General features: G+C 42.8%; 1 protein-coding gene across 2 annotated transcripts in view; it reads right to left on the minus strand.

The window, feature by feature from the left end:
* The window catches only part of cul4b.L (cullin 4B L homeolog), a 40082-nt gene extending 27673 nt beyond the window's left edge, over nt 1-12409 (minus strand). Inside the window, exons 1-3 of one of the 2 annotated variants that reach the window (XM_041572706.1) lie at nt 12261-12409; nt 11350-11751; nt 2017-2132 (exon numbers count right to left, since the gene is read on the minus strand). In XM_041572706.1, coding sequence (XP_041428640.1) covers nt 2017-2132; nt 11350-11751; nt 12261-12312 — 570 coding nt within the window. In that variant the 5' untranslated portion in view covers nt 12313-12409. Of the gene's footprint in view, nt 1-2016; nt 2133-11349; nt 11752-12245 lie in introns of both variants that reach the window. The other variant, XM_041572705.1, reaches the window with a different exon arrangement.
* Nucleotides 12410-14940: the final 2531 nt, after the last annotated feature.

Consider the following 14940-nt stretch of genomic DNA (forward strand, 5'->3'; position numbering starts at 1 on the left):
ATAAGGTTCCTCTTGTAGGACTGAGAGAACCAAGTTCAGGTCCCATGGGGGAACTGGACACATATGGAAGAACTAGTCTACTAGCCCCATACAGAAAAGTCTTAATATTGTTGCTCATCGCCAGCTTTTTCTGGAAGAGTATGGAAAGTGCAGATACTTGTAACTTCAGAGAGCTTAATGCTAGTCCCTTGGCAAGACCATCCTCGAGAATGGAGAGAATGTCTCCCTCCACTGCAGATCTGTATCTCTGGCTTCGCACCATCCGATAAAAGTTTTCCACAACCTCTGGTTTCACGCTGGTTGCATGTATCGCCTGCTTGGGGGCTCCAGATGCCTCCAATATTAGGGCCTCGATTGCAACACTGTTTAAGCCCACGTATTTGAAATCGGTTGGACAATCGTTCCTTGTGTGAGTAGGTCTTCTCTCATTGGGAGCTAAAAGGTCGCGTCTGTCGCCATGTCTACTATCTATGCGAACCATGCTCTTCAGGGCCAGTGTGGGGCCACGAGGATGGTTTGAGTTCCTTCCCACTTTATCTTCTTTATGACCCATGGTAGAAGAGCCAAGGGTGGAAAGACGGAGGCTAGGGAGAATGTCCAAGGAATCACTAGGGTGTCTACGTCCCACGCCTGTAATTCTATGCTATCCTGTAGTCTTGAAGGGGAGTAAGCACTCCCTCCAGTAAGAAGAGACTAAGTATGGGAGCAGGAACGGGTGCGCAGCACCGTCAGAAGATAGTAAGCTAATGTGCCTGTGGGAGGTAGGAATAATCCTCACCAGTTTAGCCAGATTGCTTGTGCCCAGAAAATCAACGTTCCCTGTGTATCAGGCTGGTGCAGGCCTCCGTGGAGCAGGAACTCAGGGATATAGGAGCTTTGCCCGCAGCCTCCATAGAGCGGGAAGGCAGAAGGGCATCTTTTTCTAATTAAGGTTGTGGACTACTATCTGGCTGATGAGGTGCTGGAGACAGGTCCTCACTGGCCCTAGTGTGGCATGATCTCCATCGCAGTTCAGTTCAATTGCTCCTGCCACCAAATGAAGTGTGGCAGGAGGGGGCAGGGAATGAAGCCCAGAGCAGGAGGAGGAGTCACCTTTAACATCTTAGTGTCCACTCTCCAAGATGCAGGATCTTCATCCCCATGGTGCCCGTGTTCCCCAATTTAGGCAAGATAAATTCTGTAAATTTTTCGAGCTTAAATAGCTTGAATGAGAAAATAAATCTGTCGAGGTCATGTAGGAGTCAATGGCAGAGGTCACTTGAAGATGTGCATAGCCTGCATGATGTTCAAGTTTTTTTCATAGGGTTTTGCCTGAAAAACAATCAATTCAAGCAATTTGGGTTGTTAACCCCAAACTACCTGAATAGAGTTTTTTTCCATTCTAGTTTTTTCTTAAGTTAGAAACCATTCGAGTTGTGAGTTCATTTGAGTTATAAAAAAACGCAAATTCAACCTTTGATAAACAACCCCCATAGACAAATTATTAGTGATGCACCGAATCCACTATTTTAGATTCGGCCGAACCCCCAAATCCACTATTTTGGCCGAATACCGAACCCTAATTTGCATATGCAAATTAAGGGTGTAAAGGGGAAAACATTTTTATTTCATTCTTTTGTAACAAAAAGTCAAGCGATTTCCCCCGACCCTAATTTGCATATGCAAATTAGGATTCGGTTCGGTCGGGCAGAAGGAAATCGGCCGAATCCTGCTGAAAAAGGCCGAATCCCAAACCAAATCCTGGATTCGGTGCATCCCTACAAATTATCACTTAATATTGTTAACTAAAGTGACAAATAAATCACATTGGGAGAGCCAGTCCATTAAATCAAACACTTATCTTATTTGAGTGTGCATGTATGTTGTTAATTACCACATTACAGCCAAAAATCAGGTGGAATTTACTGGTCTGCTATTTGAAAGAATATATTGGAATGGCTCCTATATTACAAAGTCAAGAGCAAAATTTGTACTTATACACCTTAGTGTTTAGTGCATGAGTGAAATTGGACTGACCTGGTAGAGTTCTTCCAGGTTGTATTTAATTGAAGTGCTATTTTGGATGGCTTCCACAGCGCCTTTAAGCTTCTGCCAGGTTTCATCTGTGTAGTTTTCAGGCAATTTTGGTTTATCTGTAGACACAAAGTATTAAACATTACAATATTACAGGAATTTAAGACACGGATATACCTATTCCAAAACATATGAAAAACTGACAGAGAGAGTAGCAATGTAAAAATGCCTGTACGCAAGAACCCTAAGGCTGTTTACAGGTTTCTGACAAGTACTGAAAGCAGGTCATACATGAGCCAATAGCTCAACCCTAATCTGGCTTTACTATGCCTTATTATCTGCAGTACAACTGTGATTTTTTTCTAACAGATAACACTGGGGCTAACTGAATGCACAGAACAGCAGGGTCGGACTGGCCTGCCGGGGTACCGGGAAAAAACCCGGTGGGCCCCAGCCTTGGTGGGCCCCTGGTTTAGTTAATTTGCGATGGCTTAATAAATAATTTATTTTGAACAGTGAGGTCCGTGCAATCACTTATGTAGGCGGCGTGGGCCTAAAATCAGAATTGCATCAGCAAATGATTGGCAGTGGGCCCACCTCCGGCTCCTCCCGCTGACTGTGTCCGTCAATTTGCTTCCGCCCGTTGTTAGCTGCCTGCTGCCAGTACCTCTGGTTGGAGACAAGGCTGCTGCTGATGATTCTGTTACCACGTGACCCTGCTATCCATTCCTGCTGGTGATTGGCTGCACTTCTGCATGAAAGATTCTACGTTACAGGCAGAGGCACGTAGGAAGCAGCCAACGTAAAGCCGTCCCCTTCTATTAAATGTGTCATGTAACAGAGAATATGGCATGAAAATATGGACAAAGGGAATTCATCCAGGAAACTGCTGTATTTTAGAAAGTCACGTGTTTAGCAGGACGGCTAAGGTAGGAATGTGCTGCATGTAAACGGAGAGTTAACACTTGGCTTGCTTCAGTAGGAGGAGTAGGAGGAAATGTGGTTGTGATGGCCTGGCAAATGCATAGGGTTAAGTGTGGGCTTATTAGTGGGGGCTGTCCTCTCCGTATCTTTTCTTGCAGTCAGTAGCTGGAAGATGGCAACGGTGGAGGGGAGTGAGGAAGAGCAAACTGAGCCTTTCTGCACTGCCCAAGGGGACATGGATAACATAAGTGCCTCATACTACAGTTACTCCATGCAAGTGTCTGTGCTTCCCTGGCACTGGGATAGGAGAGGGGTTTGCTTTGAGCTCTGGTTTGTGTTTAGGAGCTGTCACTGGTTGCTGGATCATATATCAAGTGTAATAATCCCTATCCCTTAGCCCAGAATTCTTACCTCAATCCAGCTCCTAGCAGAACACTGGAAGTTGTAGTTTTGCATGGGTCAGGGATAATTCTAACCGCTCTAAATGCGCCTGCCCTAGCGCTAACCCATTTGTTATACTGAAATACGTTATTACACTCTCTGGCTCGGAGGGATGGAGATGATGTTAAAAGCCAAAATGATGAGTGTATAACGAGGGCTGCTCTATTCGGGTGCTACTAGTTGTTGCAGAGGTGACAAAAACCGTGGTGGTATGATGAGCAAGCCCTGCTTTTTCTTATATCTTAACGAGATCACTGATTTCTAATACCTCAATTTACTTTCCATTTCCTTACATAGGGAATCAAATACAGCTGCTTGGATTTGCGGATAAAACCCAGAAGTTCGGCTCTTAAAGTTACAAGAGGCAGCTTTTTGCCACCCCTTGTAACTGGACACTCTCTGCCGTTCTCACCTTGCCTCATGGCAGGAACGGCCCTGGGGGGAGGGCGCGGCAGGGGGCCCAGGTGCCCATCCTGTACCAGGGCCTGCCGGCGAGTAGTTACACTACTGCTATGATGGAGCGCATTCAGGACTGTTACTGACTGTGGTCATGTGATCTTTACATCAGTTCAGCAGCACCAGCACATGAGAACAGTGTTCAGCTGAAGCAGAGCTGCCTTGGCAGTGGCACAACTCCCTGACCTGATCTGTGCACTGGTACATCATACCTACCTAACTTGAGGACTTTACTGGCTGCACTGATTCTAAAGCCTCCAATTGTTAACCCCTTGCTGCAGCATCTCAGAAGGTGGCACAGGTACTGGTCTAACTAAACAAAAATAGAAAAAAATATTTAAAAAATTCTATAAATGTTCTTTGTGTCAATGTTACTAGGGTGGGGATGAGCAGACAAAGACAGTTGCAAGGGGGTAGTACACCTTTAAGTTAACTTTTATTATGGTACAGAATGGACAAATTCTTATCATCATTTCAGTTGGTCTTCATTTTTTATTTTGTATAGTTTTCTAAAGATTTGCCTTCTTCTGACTCACACCAATGCCTGGTTGCTAGGGTCTGAATTCCCTTAGCAACCAGGCAGTGGTGTGAGTCAGAAGAAGGCAAATCTTTAGAAAACTATACAAAATAAAAAATTAAAACTAATTGAAACATTGCTAAGTGCTGAAATTCCAAACTGGAAAGTTGAACCAATTGCAAATTGTCTTACAATATCACTCTCTGGGTCATACAAAAAGTTAATTTTAATGGGATTCTGTCATGATTTTTATGGTGTATTTTTATTTCTAAATTACATTATTTACTCTGCAAATAGTTTACTCTACCATGTAAAATTTAATTCCTGAACCAATAAGTGTATTTTTGGTAACTGTAATATTGCTGTGTAGGTGCATCTCAGGTCATTTTGCCTGGTCAAAAAGCCAGCACTTTAGGATGGAACTGATTTCAGATAAGCTATGGTTTTTCCAATTCAATGTAACTGAAGGAGTCGTAATGGGATTTTTACTATTGAGTGCTATTCTCATATCTAACAGGGTAACCTTCCCATTTTTCTGCTGAAGCGCTGCTGGGGGGGGGGGCGAAGGGAGGTGGGTGGGTGATATCACAAGTACAATGGTGTTGTATGGTACTATGTATTTTGTACGGGGGGGGGATGGGCCCTTTAGATGAGGTTTCCTGGTGGGCCCCAGGCACCCAGTCCGACACTGCAGAACAGAGACAGGTGGGACTTGCTTGAGCGCCAAGGTTTGCCAGTCATTTCTATGTCAGTGCACAAAAACAGCAAATCTCATTCTAATTTAAATTTTTCCATTGTTTTCCATGATTGTCCATGTTTTTTGTGGTCCCACCAATATATAATGCATAATACATAGTAGTCACATAGTTAAATTGGGTTGAAAAAAAACAAAGTCCATCAAGTCCAACCCCTCCAAATGAAAACCCAGCATCCATACACATACCCCTCTCTACTTTTAATTAAATTCTATGTACCCATACCTATACTAACTATAGAGCTTAGTATCACAATAGCCTTTGATATTATGTCTGTCCAAAGAATCATCCAAGCCATTCTTAAAGGCATTAACTGAATCAGCCATCACAACATCACCCGGCAGTGCATTCCACAACCTCACTGTCCTGACTGTGAAGAACCCCCTACGTTGCTTCAAATGAAAGTTCTTCTAGTCTAAAGGGGTGGCCTCTGGTACGGTGATCCACTTTATGGGTAAAAAGATCCCCTGCTATTTGTCTATAATGTCCTCTAATGTACTTGTAAAGTGTAATCATGTCCCCTCGCAAGCGCCTTTTTTCCAGAGAAAACAACCCCAACCATGACAGTCTACCCTCATAATTTAAGTCTTTCATCCCTCTAACCAATTTAGTTGCATGTCTCTGCACTCTCTCAAGTTCATTTATATCCCTCTTAAGGACCGGAGTCCAAAACTGCACTGCATACATAATACATTTCCTTGATTTTACAATTTCCCGAATTTTACATCAATTTTCGTCTGGTCTCCAGAAAAACGTAAGAATGGGAGTTCCACTGTACATTGTGTTTCACTTGCTAATATCCAGAGTGAGGACAGGTAGACAGGGTCCTTGCACAATAGCCCTAAGCTTGATTGTGCCAAAAACCAGTGTCCCTAAAGGCTCCCGTTCTGTGAAATGCCCAACAGTTACAGGAGCTTCACAGTCGGAATAATACTCACTACAGTTTCAGGGAGCTGTAAGGAAAAAGAACTGGGGCTGGAGAAGAGTTCACATTTAAGTTAATGAAAGGGGACGGGGTAGTTAAAGGTGCCACTCTTCTCGAGTGAAATGCTTATTTATATACAAGCCTATAAAAAGAGGGGTTTTTGCATCTCTGTCGTCTTGTTCAGTAATTGATCGTTTGGGCAAACCAAATCCATGCGCTGCTTGCAGGGTGCTTTTTTTAAAACCATTACTTGCCATAATTTGCATATGCAAATTAAACACATGCAAATTAGAGATAGCATTCAGCTGAATCCTTCATAAAAGATTCAGCCAAATCCCAATATAGTGGATATTACATGCCTCCTAAAGACAGTGGGGGTTACTTATAAACACTGGGTAAATTTGCACCTGGGCAGTAACCCATGGCAACCAGATGATTGCTTTCAGTGTTCAACCTGCAGCTGGCTAAAAAAAAGATTTGACAGGGCAATTTGTTTTTTTTTTTTTTAGATGGAGACAGAGCCACTGCACATGAATCACATCTTCAAGAGAAAATAAATAACCTAGAAATTGAAGACAATCAGTTTTTAGAATATCTATAGGAAGTGCCGCAAATATGGAACATTATGAGATTATCACCTATACAACAAGGGCTGGGAAGTTTCTATGCATCTGTACGCAATGCAAGGTAACCAGGAAAATTCCCAGGATTCGTCTGAGCAACTGAACATTTAAAGCGCCAACATGTGCAACATCTTACTCTGTAGCGAGTCCTGGTGACTGAGGCACAAAGGAATTTTATTACCCTGTAAAGCTTGTATATCAGTTCATATCTTTTAATAAGATAGATGCAGTGGAAATCAGAATTGGTTTCTGCTGCAGGCATTAACATTCCAATTATGTTCAAAAGGAAGGATTACTTTTTTTTTTTTGACAAGTTCAGTCTCGATAACACGAAGCACTGCTCTATACAGGATTATACATACTACGGGTGTAGTTTCGCTGGATGATACTAGCTGTAATCTGCAGGTAATCATGTCCACTCCAACATGGATACTTCTACATAAATTCTAAGCAATTCACAGTGCATAGAAAACTGTAATGTTTTAAAGATCTAAGCATAGCTGCTGGCATAAATAACTGGCTTGATGAATATTTAATGGAGAAAGAAAGTCTTCCATTTGGGGGTGCCAAATGTTAGGCACTCCCAAGTGATTGTAAATACTTACCTGAAACCCTGGGCCGGTGCTCCTATCAGCAGAAAACTGCACTGGCAAAGTAAGCACAACGGAGCGATCCTCTTCTGACCTCTTCTTTCTTTAAAATTTCCCAGGGCAGCCACATGCACAGCAGAACGAAATAGCTGACTCTTTAGTTAAAGTTCGGCTTCTCGCTCTACTGCACATGCGCAGCCGTGAAGAAGCTGGAAGAGGATCGCTCTGTGGTGCTCATTGGAAGAACCGCAGCCGGTGCAGTTTTCTGCTGATAGGAGCACCGGCCCGGGGTTTCAGGAAAGTAAATACAATCACTTGGGGTGCCTATAACATTTGGCCTCTCCAAGTGAACATCCTTCTCCTTTAAAAATGTATACAGTATATACTTTAAGAAGTTTTATAGGTGACATCTAAATAAAGCCAATATGACAGCAGACACTTGTGGCCCTAGAAAGTAGCATAGATGGAGTTCTAGTAAGAGGTGAAAGCTGTCCACATTGAAGGGCAAAGTTTGTGTCGCAGATCATCCCACGCTACGTTACTGCGGATTCCCTTAGCAAGCTGCCCATGTGCTTTCTGACATATCCACTTTGCAGACCAAAGGGACAGTAGCCTCCCAAGAAGCCCCCTAGCAAGCTATAGAAGTGTCTCAATGGCATTTAACAGCAGGAGCCTTAAAGGAACAGTTCAGTGTGAAAATAAAAACTGTGTAAATAGATAGGCTGTGCAAAATAAAAAATGTATCTAATATAGTTAGCCATAAATGTAATTTATAAAGGCTGGAGTGACTGGATGTCTAACATAATAGCCAGAACACTACTTCCTGCTTTGCAGCTATCTAACTCTGACCTAGTCAATGACTTTTGATCCTCAGCATTCAGCTCAAATTCAAAAGCAACAGATATGACCCATGTGGCCACCCCTCAAGTCTCTCATTGGTTACTGCCTGGTAACCAGGGTAACCAGTCAGTGTAAATCAAGAGAGCTGAAAAGCAGGAAGTAGTGTTCTGGCTATTATATTAGACACCCAGTCACTCCAGCCTTTATACATTACATTTTTGCCTAACTAACGAATTAACTATAGTAGAAACATTTTTTTTATTTTGCACAGCCTATTTACCCAGATTTTATTTTTACACTGAACAATTCCTTTAAAGGTGTTGTCCACTTTTAAACTAACTTTTAGTATGATGTACAGTGTTATTGCGAGACAGTTTGCCATTGGTTTTCATTTTTTCATTATTTTTGGTTTTGGAGTTATTTATCTTTTTATTCAACAGCTTTCCAGTTTGCAAGTCACGCAATCTGGTTGCTAGGGTGCAAGTCACCCTAGCAAACATGCCTTGATTTGAATTAAAAACCAGAATACGGATAGGAGAGGGCTTTAATTGAGTAATAAAAAGTAGCAACAATAATAAATGTAGATAGCATTTTTTTTCATGTGGTCAGAGAGCCCCATTTCAAAGATAAGTCATAAGGCAGCAAATAATTAAAAAAAAAATCAATAAAGGCCAAGTGAAAAGTTGCTTAGAACTGGCCATTCTACAAACTACTATAATTTACCCTAAAAGGAGAACCACCCCTTTACATGAAGTAAAGCCATCTGCTGGTAAGTAGTTTTATTGTGAATGCTTTCACATTTCCAGCTGAAACATGATCAATGAAACAGGTGTACTTCATATCATGGCCATAGACATCCATCAAGTATGTTTTTTTAACTCATACAATTCCCCGAAAATGAAAAACCACTACACAAAACCAACAAAGCAAAATGTTGTCTTATAAGCACCTACAGAGATTTGCCACATTTGTGAATGCTTAGGGAATTTGTGCATAGAGCGATAGGGTACTCGTGTAAACAGAAAGATATTTTGTTGGTGAAGTTGCCAAATTGCTTGCTTTGGAACTGGCAATTTCACAACTACAGAAAACTATAACTACATCACAACTAGAGGTATAGCTGCAAGCAAAAACATTGTTTCCATTCGTCTAGCCACAAAATTAGTAAAGTTCTCATATTGGACTTATTAACCCCTACCTTATACAAGCCTGTTGTCTGATTAAGTAAATATAAATGGCATACAATGTTGCACTCTGTAACAATGTTTACTAATGTAATAAGTGTGGTATTTCAGTTATGCTAGTTAAGCAAATCCTGTGAATAGTCTCATAAATCTGTATTAATTATTACAGTGATCTAGCAGTTTGTTGAAGTGCAATGCCACACAGCTCAAAAACACAGGGCCAAAACAACACAAAACTCTGCTCCACTCAAGCATTACCGCCAGCATGTTGTGTATGTGTTGTGTGTGTAGACAAGAAATGCCTAAAAGCAATGGCAATTGCAATTTGAAATGATGCCGAAAGTGGACAGTGGAGGACAATTTTGAGTGTTTTGTCAATGGGTGTTTGGCATACTTAACGGAACAGCAACACTAATGAATGAAAGTGTTTTAAAGTAATGAAATATTATGTACTTGTGCCCGGCACAGTATAGTTTGCTTCAGAAACACTACTATAGTTCATATAAACAAGCTGCTGTGTAGCAATGGTGAAAATTGAAAAAAGGCTATATGGCCCAGATTAAATAGTGAATAACAGATAACACCATTATGTTCAACAGAGCTTATCTGCTGTGTAACATGAGCCTTTTCTCCTTTGAATGGCTGCTCCCATTGCTACAGAGCAGCGTATTTTATAAACAAAGGTAGTGTATCTAAAGCAAACAGCATTTTTTTTATTGCTTTAAAAACACACATTTTTTTGGTTTCAATTCCATTAAGAAAAATATTGCATTGACCGATGTGTGACTGTCCCACAGGAATACTGACAGTGCACCGACTGGAAAACATTTTTTTTTTTTTTTTTAGTGTCAGCAGTACACCCACTCATATCTGGCCACTGTTCCCTTTAGTGGAAGTAATAAAGGTGGCCATACATGGGCAGATAAAGCTGCCGATATCAGTCGTTTAGACCGATTTGACCGCTAATCTGCCCATGTATGGAGGCTTCCGACGGGTCTTTCCGATCGATATATGGACACAATATCGATCAGGAAGGTTTGATTTCTCTCCCGACCTGTCGGAGCCCATTGTGGTCAACGGAATCCGATCGTTCAGCCAAAGGGCCAAACATTAAGATTACCCCCGATATAGCCCTGCCATTAGTGGCATATCGAGGAAAAGATCCGGTCATTTGTCGATGTCGCCAAACAAGCGGATCTTATAGTGTATGGCCACCTTAAGGCATAAGGGTGCAAGAGGATAGTAATCTGCTCTGGTGATGCTAAAAAAAAAGAAGAACAGCGGTCACATGATCTATCAGATGTAACAGAATGTTTTGCCTTTCCAGTGCTGTAAACCTTAACATTGAAAAGACTGGCTCTTTATTGCCCTAAAGGCCCTTACCCAAAGATCATCGTCGTACAGCGTTTGTATGCGCCTGTGGTAAGCATTCCTCACACTGGCCCAAAATACTGAATATTTCTATAGCAAGAATCAAGCATTACTACCTCAACAGAAGACAACGTTTACACTGGTTACAAGTGTGTCAGCACAGATGCCCCTGGAAATCAAAGGTGTCGTTCCAGATTCCACCATAACAGGACAAAAACCGTAAACTCACCATCATGCACACAAATAAGTAAACTCCAAACTAAAAATACAGCTCGTCACAAAAAGACTCGATGGCTTCTAAATCCCAAATCAAAGGGGATTTTTATTTTAACCAGAATACCCCTATAATACGCAAGAACCATGAAGATCTTGTAAATGATACCCTTATAAACGGTGAGTAGTGATGTCATCAACTATAAACAGTGAGTAGCGATGTCATTTTTCGTCACGGCTCACTAAAACGTGTGTATTATAATAAATAACGTACCCCTTGTTGGAAAATATGAAGATATTAGAAGTAACCTCGCAGTTCCACGACCTGTATAAAAGCACTCGGCCTCATGCTTTTATATAGTCATGGCACTCCTCAGTGACTTATAATATCCTTATATTTTACAGTAGGGGGTACTTTATTCACTATATAATCACCTTGTCCTAAAAATATGATACTGCCCAAAAGTGTCCAAACAAAGAGCTGCTAGCTTGTTTACCTTTAAAGTTCTTGATGACTAATTTCTTGGCTGAGCCAGGCTTGCTGTTGGCAAAGCTGGACACGGGTGAGGCTTTTGTGAGCCCATTGGCATGATGCCCAACACCCACTGGGGAGATGAGCAGGTTTTTACTCCTCACTGCCTGTGGAGCAGAGGAGGAAGAGCAGGAAGAAGAGGAAGGTGACTCCTCAGCCATTTTCACATCGAGTCCTAGAAAGTCCAAAGTGTCTTCAAATCGCAGCTTCTTTTGGATGTGGTTGGAGGAGGAAGAGGAGTTTCTGGGGGGCGACAGGGGGTCCAAATCGTCCTTATCGCTGCTGCTGATATTCAACCTTCTTCTTTTGGAGGTGCTGTTTCCCTCAGTCCTGACCTCCTGCGCCGGGGGGTTGGGGGATGATAAACCTGTGGGAAACATGAAAACACCACAAATAGAATAGATTCGAGGCAGCCCAAACTGTGTGTGAGAGAGAGACCGCTGGATCGTGTGGGGACCGCAACAGGCAGTTAACGTGGCCCTTTAGGTAGCGCTTCCCAGTGCCCCCCGCGTCTAGTACTCCGCTTTAGTCTTTTCCACCTCCTGCTCGGTGTAAGCCCCGGCCCTGCTCTCCGGATATCCCCACTCTTTTTCTTGTTTATTGTCACAAGAGCAAGGAACCAAAGATGGCCTCACTTCCTCTCGCAGTGCATGTTGGGAAGAGTTCCCAGAGAGGCTGTCGTGCGCCCACACCCCTTCCCAGCCGGGACAGTCAAGGAGCCTTAGAAGCACTAGCTGCTGCCGAACTAAAACAACCAGAGGGGGGGGGGTATAATGTTTTCTGCATTAACTACAGCGTCAAAAAGGTTGGCTGTGCCCCTCCCCTTTTTATTCTACTGTGGTGTCATGGCAACCTTCGTACCTTGTTTTGACTGACCGGAAGGACTAGCGATGAGGTCTTTCATAATGCCCGACCGTGCGGGCCTCATCCGTCACTTTTCTCCTCGCCGAGCTTCCGCCTTTTAGGTTGGTGCCGGCGGGGAGTCCCGACAAGGGGAAGGAAGGGGATGAGACTGGAAACTATTCAAGAGGGAGGAGTCGAGGGATGAGAATTCCAGCCTCTGTAGTGACGCCATAGGGGAATAAGGACCAATAATCAGCTTGGCTGCGGTGACATTTCCCCCTGGTGCCGCCACATGGTTCAGTCCGTTTAGTAGCGTGGGTGCTATATTCTTATAATAGTTCCATAAGGGAAAGCTATAGAAGCTGCTTGTGACCCTTCCCTGCCAGGTTGCTGCTTTTCCAGCCAAATTGGGCTACTAGTTTAAAGCCCAGGCGTTTTTTTGAAAGTGCAAACTAGCCAAGGTTCGGATTTCGGGCTACGTTTTGGGTTTTTACTATGGAAACCAGCCAAAGTTTTTTTTTCTTGCCCTAATGTGCCAGCCTGCGTCTCCCCAATGCATGTTGTAGTTTTTGTTTAACAATTTGCCGACTGCCAAGTTTACGGAAAGACTACAATACCCAGCATGCAATGGGACGGACTTGTGTAGAACTTGGGAGTTACCAGTTTTTGGGATCTGTACGCCAGTCTCCCGTCCCTCTTAATTGTTCTCACATTTTCCAGTGACTTTCCTCCATTTCAGACAATTTTGGGGCAAAAATCTACAGGCCACCAAAATGTCTGACCTGTTTTATCAATATTTATTGAAATTCTATGTGTTTTAGGGCTTTATGGGGTCCATTATAACTCCTGGTCCCATTTTGCGTCATGGAAAAAATTTGTGGGACTGAAAATTTAAAAAAGGCATATTTTCACATATATTAAGTCGTTTTTTAGATTTTTTTTTCACTGCAAATATTGTGCTATTTTTGGGCTACTTTTGAAGTGCCTCTTGGCTAGTTTTGTAGCTGACTTTGGCTGGTTTCGAAAATTATACCTGGCAACCCTGCTTCCCGCTAACATTTCCTGTGGTCTGATAGGTGGAACGCTGTGGAACCTCCTGTTCCCCAAACAGGGGTGTAAGCGACAGAAATTACGTTTGAAACACATGTGAAGTTGTGTTGAACAGAGTAGAAAGAGCAGGAAAGTTATCCTCCACGCAAGGGCCAGATTAAAATAAAATGAGATCATACAATGAGCAACGTACGTTCAGCCCAAAGGACTGCCCTGTTTGGAGAAAAGGCCTCCATAGATATAATCAAAAGGCCGAGCCTTCTTCCTGTTAAATAGCAGCATTTCTCTATTATGGTATGGTTTATGGTTGCTAGTAGTGATGTGAGGGTCAGGGTTTTCCTGACCCGACCCTAACCTGCCCTGCTCCAGCCTGCACTCGCGCTTCCGTGGTCCTTTTATAGACCCGCCATTGACGTCACAAAAGGGGTGGGGCGAACCGACACAAGACTATAAAGCCGGAAGCCGGCATTTGAAGGTGGCAGACGGGGAGAGCAGGAGAAGAGCTCAACCCGCCACCCGTGAGAAGCAGTGCGAGGTTGACCAAAACCCGACCGACCCGCGGATCCCGCGGGTATCGGGTCAGCCCGCACATGACTAGTTGCTAGCTTAGGTCACTTTGATAACATTCGCAGATGCTCTTTTGAACCCATAGTTTAAGTTCACAAACTACAAATATTTTGAAATGCTGAGACTATGTCACTCCTTTAAAGAGATAATACAGTTTTCTGACAATCTGTGCTTAAAACATCATAGAATAGACCTTTCTTTAATAAAGCTGGCCATACACAGTGAAATCTGCTAAATCTGATCCTTATTTAACCAGGTTGGCTAATCCGAGGTCCCAGGGACACATATTGGATCACAGAGGTGGCAGGTGCAGACCCAGTCAAAAATGACCATATCCATTGCCTGATGTAGTTCTTACCTGGCATGAGTTTTCAGCCAGTGTGGTCAAAAGTGTGACTGAGCCAAAACAAATGTCTGGAAGACAATCATTTTGATTTATACATGAGCCAATAAGATGGCACAATGAGGGACCATGAACTGCAAATATGAATATATGTTTTATTTACAAACAAGTTAATTTTGGCTTCTGAGGAATTGTCACTCTAACCTTTTTATTAGATGTCATGTCAGGCTTATTTTCCAGCAATAATTTTTTTATTCTTTCCTGTTTTTTTCTTGATTTAGGTCAATGTTTCCAAGCCATGTGCTTGTGAGCCTGCATACAATTTCTAACACCTGCGCAAACAACACATTTTGAGCTCTCTGGTTACAAAGTTTTTAAAAAATGTTTTTAGGGCCCACAGGAAACAAGAGAGAACTCGGCCTAAACAATGTTTTTACTTTGTCTGCACCAGGCCAAGTGTAACGCAGGGTATCCCAAACTCAGAACAGACCCCAAGGACCCGGTCACAGCTCACCCTTCCACCTATAACAGTCACCTTTGACTTCAGGACTATCATTCCGCTACTCGGATGCCGCCAAGGTCTTAATGTGAGAGACCCAAGGAGAGGGTTCTGAGTGAGCAAGGGAACCAATCGTAAGATAGTAGAACAAGAAACAAGTGTAGTCGAAGGCCGGGTCGTTAACAGTTAGATAACGTGGTACAAATACAGAAGACACAGGAAAAGTCGGGGTAACAGACCAGCTCAAACACACC

Source organism: Xenopus laevis, chromosome 8L (assembly GCF_017654675.1).
Source record: "Xenopus laevis strain J_2021 chromosome 8L, Xenopus_laevis_v10.1, whole genome shotgun sequence".
NCBI classification, from domain to species: domain Eukaryota; kingdom Metazoa; phylum Chordata; class Amphibia; order Anura; family Pipidae; genus Xenopus; species Xenopus laevis.